Source organism: Oncorhynchus gorbuscha, linkage group LG18 (assembly GCF_021184085.1).
Source record: "Oncorhynchus gorbuscha isolate QuinsamMale2020 ecotype Even-year linkage group LG18, OgorEven_v1.0, whole genome shotgun sequence".
Classification (NCBI taxonomy): Eukaryota; Metazoa; Chordata; class Actinopteri; order Salmoniformes; family Salmonidae; genus Oncorhynchus; species Oncorhynchus gorbuscha.
In genome coordinates, this window is record NC_060190.1 from 70,907,790 (window position 1) to 70,914,760 (window position 6,971).

At 43.5% G+C, this 6,971-nt stretch overlaps 1 protein-coding gene across 6 annotated transcripts in view; it reads left to right on the top strand.

The window, feature by feature from the left end:
• LOC124002943 (SRSF protein kinase 1-like) overlaps positions 1 to 5,731 on the top strand; it is a 72,029-nt gene extending 66,298 nt beyond the window's left edge. For all 6 annotated transcript variants that reach the window (XM_046310798.1, XM_046310800.1, XM_046310797.1 and 3 more), the window contains 4 exons: positions 730 to 837; positions 2,133 to 2,202; positions 2,612 to 2,704; positions 3,900 to 5,731. In XM_046310798.1, the coding sequence (XP_046166754.1) occupies positions 730 to 837; positions 2,133 to 2,202; positions 2,612 to 2,704; positions 3,900 to 4,084 (456 nt within the window). In that variant the 3' untranslated portion in view covers positions 4,085 to 5,731. The remainder of the gene's footprint in view (positions 1 to 729; positions 838 to 2,132; positions 2,203 to 2,611; positions 2,705 to 3,899) is intronic.
• The last annotated feature ends 1,240 nt before the right edge of the window (positions 5,732 to 6,971 follow it).

The window sequence follows — 6,971 nt, forward strand, 5'->3', positions numbered from 1 at the left end:
GTCGACTTGGCACCCATTCTGCAGTGGTGTATGTTCTGAAGGCAGTGGCTTGGACCACTGGACCACCCTAGACCACTAGACCTATGGACCACCCTAGGCCACTGGACCACCCTAGGCCACTGGACCACCCTGGACCACTGGACCACCCTAGGCCACTGGACCAGACTGTTTAGAAACATTTAAATGCATCCTTCAATGCTTCCTACCTACATTAGTTTCACATTTCCACAAACTTCAAAGTGTTTCCTTTCAAGTGGTATCATGAATCAGCATATCCTTGCTTCAGGTCCTGAGCTACAGGCACTTAGATTTGGGTATGTTGTTTTCAGGCCAAAATTGAAAAGAAAAAAAGGTTTTCATCCTTAAGAGGTTTTAATTTATTAATCAGGAAATTACACTTCTCATCGACTCCAGACGATCAGATGATGAAACTAATGACTGAATTAGCAACAGTTTTACTAACGCCAGTCATATCAGATCAGTGAACCCTTTATCGGGGCGGCAGGGTAGCCTAGTGGTTGTAGCGTTGGACTAGTAACCGGAAGGTTTCAAGTTCAAACCCCCGAGCTGACAAGGTACAAATTTGTCATTCTGCCCCTGAACAGGCAGTTAACCCACTGTTCCCAGGCCATCATTGAAAATAAGAATTTGTTCTTAACTGACTTTCTTGGTTAAATAAAGGTTAAAAAAATCAATCTCTCTGTCCTTTTCTCTCTCTCCATCCCACAGCACAAACACTTTACAGATGACATACAAACTCGCCAGTACCGTTCTCTGGAGGTGTTGATGGGAGCGGGCTACGGGACGCCTGCTGATATCTGGAGTACTGCTGCTATGGTGGGTGAACACACACACACACACTCCTCCTGCATGTAATATCAACCCAAAACCTGCCTGTCTGTGTTCCTGTCAGTTGAAATGAACGTGGAATGTTTCTGTGTTCCCGTCAGTTGAAATGAACGTGGAATGTTTCTGTGTTCCCGACAGTTGAAATGAACGTGGAATGTTTCTGTGTTCCCGTCAGTTGAAATGAACGTGGAATGTTTCTGTGTTCCCGACAGTTGAAATGAACGTGGAATGTTTCTGTGTTCCCGACAGTTGAAATGAACGTGGAATGTTTCTGTGTTCCTGTCTGTTGAAATGAACGTGGAATGTTTCTGTGTTCCCTTCTGTGTTCCCGTCAGTTGAAATGAACGTGGAATGTTTCTGTGTTCCCTTCTGTGTTCCCGTCAGTTGAAATGAACGTGGAATGTTTGTGTGTTCCCGTCAGTTGAAATGAACGTGGAATGTTTCTGTGTTCCCGTCTGTTGAAATGAACGTGGAATGTTTGTGTGTTCCTGTCAGTTGAAATGAATGCGGAATGTTTCTGTGTTCCTGTCTGTTGAAATGAATGCGGAATGTTTCTGTGTTCCTGTCAGTTGAAATGAACGTGGAATGTTTCTGTGTTCCTGTCAGTTGAAATGAATGCGGAATGTTTCTGTGTTCCTGTCAGTTGAAATGAACATGGAATGTTTCTGTTCCTGTCAGTTGAAATGAACGTGGAACATTTCTGTGTTTTTCATCTGTTAGAAATACCGCAGGTCAGATGGGCTGGGCTGTATGATGTTGACTAAGTCATTTCACTGCACCACAAAAAATGAATGCCTGTTACAACTTACAAATACAAGCATGTTTAATAAATGGATTAGTTTCCTAAGGAGGTCCCCCAGGAACTTGAAACACCTCACTAAATGTATAGCCTCAGTAAGTCTAACTAGCCTAGCAGACAGTGCTTTGATATGGGCTTGTATTGAGCTGCCCGGCTGGCTAGTCATCAGTCTACCTTGTCTGGTATGACTGAGCGTTTCAAAACAACAATAAGGGCTGGCTATGGTCTAGTTCATTAGTTACATACACAGCCGCATAAAGGAGAGCGTTCCCTGAAGGACACACACACACAGGAGATCAGCCGTCCTTGAAGGGCAGGAGGAGGTGTGCTGACATTCAGAAGGCAGTTAAACCACAAAGGAATTTGAGATGTTATGGAGGGAAAACACAGAGGACAGGACAGTAATGGTACAAGGACAAGTTATTTTGACTGTGTTTATACAGTGTGTTTTATATGAACCGTTGTGACTGTGTGTTTTAACCAGGCCTTTGAGCTGGCTACAGGGGACTACCTGTTTGAGCCTCACTCCGGACAGGACTACACCAGAGATGAAGGCATGTTCCACCCCTCCCCTTCTTATTTAAATCTTACAGATTGCACCTTTAAAAGTCTGTCATATTTTGTACCTCAAAGTTAGGGACCGTGTGTTTTGAGCGATTTATGTGACACAGCAAGATTTTATCCTGCATTTTAAGCTTAATCAAGAAGTGAAAATTACCCCAAAACGAAAAGCAATTGTCTGAGGTGCAAGACAGTCTGACATAAAAAGAAAAGGGGTCCGTTTGAAAATTAAAAAAAAATAGATTTTTAAATAAATCCAACTATGTCATGTTTGCACAGAACACAGGGCCCTACTTTAGACACTGGCATCCCATGTCATCCTGCTGCTGTCTCCCAGAGGAGGATTCTGGATGTCTGTGTCTTATTCACTCCTCCTCTCCTCTCTCTTCATCCTGTGTGTAGACCACATCGCGCTGATCATTGAGCTGCTGGGTAAAGTTCCTAGGAAGCTGATCCTAGCAGGAAAATACTCCAAGGAATTCTTCACCAAGAAAGGTAAACAAAAGTTACATCTGCTGTTTCTTACTGTGTTTGTGTTTGTCTGTTAGTGTGTGTGATGTTTTTCTGTCTTTTTGCTCTTTCCTATACAAGGTCTTTGCATAGGTAACTTTCTCGCTCAGTCCCATACTTTACTCCCTATTCACTCACGACTGCATGGCCAGGCACGACTCCAACACAATTAAGTTTGCCGATGACACAACAGTGGTAGTCCTGATCACCGACAACGATGAGACAGCCTATAGAGAGGAGGTCAGAGACCTGACTGTGTGGTGCAAGGACAACAACCTCTCCCTTAACTTGATCAAGACAAAGGAGATGATTGTGGACTACAGGAAAAGGAGGACCGAGCACGCCCCCATTCTCATCGACGGAGCTGTAGTGGAGCAGGTTGTGAGCTTCAAGTTCCTTGGTGTCCACATCACCAACAAACTATCACGGTCCAAGCACACCAAGACTGTCATGAAGAGGTCACAACCAAACCTATTCCCCCTCAGGAGACTGAAACATTTTGGCATGGGTCCTCAGATCCTCAAAAGGTTCTACAGCTGCACCATCGAGAGCATCCTGACTTGTTGCATCACTGCCTACTATGACAACTGCTCGGCCTCCGACCGCAAGGCACTACAGAGGGTAGTGCGTATGGCCCAGTACATCACTGGTGCCGAGCTCCCTGTCATCCAGGACCTCTATACCAGGCGGTGTCAGAGGAAGGCCCATAAAATTGTCAACGACTCCAGCCACCCAAGTCATAGACTGTTCTCTCTGCTACCGCACGGCAAGCGGTACCGGAGCACCAAGTCTAGGTCCAGAAGGCTTTTTAACAGCTTCTACCCCCAAGTCATAAGACTCCTGAACAATTAATCCCCTCCCTCCCCCATTTTTACGCTGCAGCTCCTCTGTTTATTATCTATCGCCACTTTAATTACTCAACTAACCAGTGCCCCCACACATTGACACTGTACTGGGACCCCCCTGTATCTCGCTATTGTTATTTTAATGTTGCTCTTTAAAGTATTTGTTCTTTTTCAATTTGATTATTTTTACTATATTTTTGTCTATTTTCTTAACTGTGTTGTATTCGACGCATGTGACATCCAGTTTGATTTGATTTAAAGTTGAGCCTTGTCTACGTGTGAGGGTGTATGTCTTTCCGCGGTATGTGTGGAGTTAACTCCCTCTCTCTGTGTAGGGGACCTCCGGCACATCACCAAGCTGAAGCCGTGGGGTCTGTTGGAGGTGTTGGTAGAGAAGTATGAGTGGTCTAAAGAGGAGGCAGCTACCTTCTCCAGCTTCCTGCTCCCAATGTTAGACCTGGTACCAGAGAAGAGAGCCACGGCTGCGGAGTGCCTCCGACACGCGTGGATCGCCCCCTAGAGGATCCCAGGCGCTACCACAGCCACAAGCAGCACATATGCAGTACATACAGACAGACGTGTACATAAACACACATTCAAACATACGTAAACACACACCTCAACGGAGAGCCAGGGCTTTCACTGTGACTGCATCTCCACCTAGTGGTTCTACACACACACACGGCTGAACACCCTCGTGTCCTAGGTATCATCCAGTAGAACTCTTATCTGTTCGTCTGCTTATTTGGTTCCTTGTTTCAACTGACTGGATATCACTTGAGTATCAATGTCTTTTCTCTCTGTACCAACGATGACACCTAGGTAACTCTTTTTGTTCTGAGAATATCCTGTCTTTTTTTAGTTTTTAGTCTTGTTTGATTGAATACACACCTGTCAGAGTTAAGGTCAAACCTTACAGACCTCCAATGGATCATATCTCCAGAACACCAACTGTCTGTACCACTAGACTAGCACATCAGAATTGTTTTTTTTATGTACAGTATTGATAGAGGTTAGTTTGGATCTTTATTTTGTGTTTGTGGGGAAGAGTAGCTGCCTAGAATACGATGAAGGTTTGGACTGTCATGGATTCTCCATGAAATCTTCCTGAACTGGGAACCGATGTGAATGAACTGAAACTTCCTGAACGGAATGGAACCGTCTGGTTCCGTAAGATCGTCCCTGTCCTTCGGTGTTACGCTCCGGGTAGCAGCTTTGTAATAGCACTTCGCACAATGTGGGGATAGTACCATGAACCAAATGTAATTTACTACTTTCTGTTACCTGCATGGGTCCACAGACCATGACTAATGCTACTGAATAACCATGTTTCATATGTTCTCTCCTGTGGTGTTTAACGTTCCAGACAAGGTTTGCCTCAGAAAAAAAGAAAAAAAAATATGTGGGTGTTAGCTAGATGGTGTGATACAATATCATGACAATTTCCTACTTTCACAATATGATCAGAATGGGAGTACTACTGTATCTGATTCAAGAACATCCTATTTTTATTTTCTATTCAGAAGGTCGTGGTTGCCTTCCAAAATGTCCACCCTGTTCCCTATAAAGTTAGGAACAGGGTGCCATTTTGAACGGACCCCTGTGTTGTACATATCTGTACTCAAAACGTTGACCTTGTTTCTCTGCTTTCCCTCTACAGAACAGCTGCTGTTTCAACGGTGTACGTTTACACCGTTGAGAGGATGCTGTCTGTGTCCCAAATGGCACCCTATTCCCTACATAGTGCACTACTTCTGACCAGATTCTTAAGGGCCCAGTTCAAAAGTGGTGCACTATATAGGGAATAGGGTGCCACTTGGGACAGAACATGTCTGCGTCGTTTCGGATGTCAACTGATGCCTTGAGACGCATTTGCTAGTTTTTTGCTGCATTTTAAAGCATATTTTCATACTGATGTTGCCCCGCTTGCAGTGGTCTGCTGTTTTAACTGCATCAAAGAGAAACTAAATCGTGGATTGTAATAATAATGAGGCTGGAATAAGGCTTTGAAGGCTCCCCTTCCCTGTTGCTCTTTTTCTACAAGCCTCTCTCCCTTCTCTCTTTCCCTGACCGCCTCTTCCCTCTTCCTCCTCCTCTGCCTTTGATTGTTTACTGCTAAATCGAGCCTCTTTTCTGTACTTAATAAAAAATGAACATTTTAAAAATGGCTGACTTGTAATTGTTAGGATGCTGTAGAACATTTTAAAAATGGCTGACTTGTAATTGTTAGGATGCTGTAGAACATTTAAAAAATGGCTGACTTGTAATTGTTAGGATGCTGTAGAACATTTAAAAAATGGCTGACTTGTAATTGTTAGGATGCTGTAGAACATTTTAAAAATGGCTGACTTGTAATTGTTAGGATGCTGTAGAACATTTTAAAAATGGCTGACTTGTAATTGTTAGGATGCTGTAGAACATTTAAAAAATGGCTGACTTGTAATTGTTAGGATGCTGTATAATATTTTAAAAATGGCTGACTTGTAATTGTTAGGATGCTGTATAATATTTTTTAGATTCCAGTAAAACATCTGTTGCCGAACATCTTGCTAATTTAGGGGTGCGAGGAACCGATGCTTGGTGGGTGAAAGTTGTCTGTTCAGAGGGTCCATGGTTCGAGCCCAGGTTGGGGAAAGGAGAAGGACTGAAGAAACGTGATTACACACAATCATGGGGGCATTCTCTTCCAGACAGGTGGCCTCACTCGTGTGCGACGCTCGTTCCTCAACCGACAGTGAGGGCAGGCTGTCATGCCATCTGATGCAAGACAATACTATTGGAGTGGTATTTGTGGTTATTACACACTAGTTAGTGGTATTCACAACATTTTACACACTGGTATCTGTTAGTACACCACGGACATTCAACAGTAACTACTGCACTGAAGAAACTACATGACTAAAGTTTGGTCATGTTGAAGACTGAGGAAGATACGTAATCATTAGTGTTTTGGATGAGTATCCAAATGACTAGAACTGCAGGGGGCAAAGTTAAAAGCTAAAATATGATTTCTCTACATCCTGTGTGGGCTAGACACCTCGTTCTCTAATGAATGGAACTGAGTGTACAAAACATTAGGAACACCTGCTCTTTCTATGATAAAAAATATGATTTCTCTATTACATCCTCTGTGCTAGACTAGCCTCGTTCTCTTCTGAATGGAACATGCACTGAGTGTACAAAACATTAGGAACACTTGTTCTTTCTATGAAAGACTGACCAGGTGACAGCTATGATCCCTTATTGATGTGACTTGTTAAATCCACTTCACTCTAGATCAGGGATGGGCAGCTGGTGGCCTGCGTACAAATGAGTAAAATAAAATAATTTAAATGCAAAAATAAGTTCTGGCTTCCCAAGTGGCACAGCAGTCTAAGGAACTGCATCGCAGTGATTGAGGCATCACT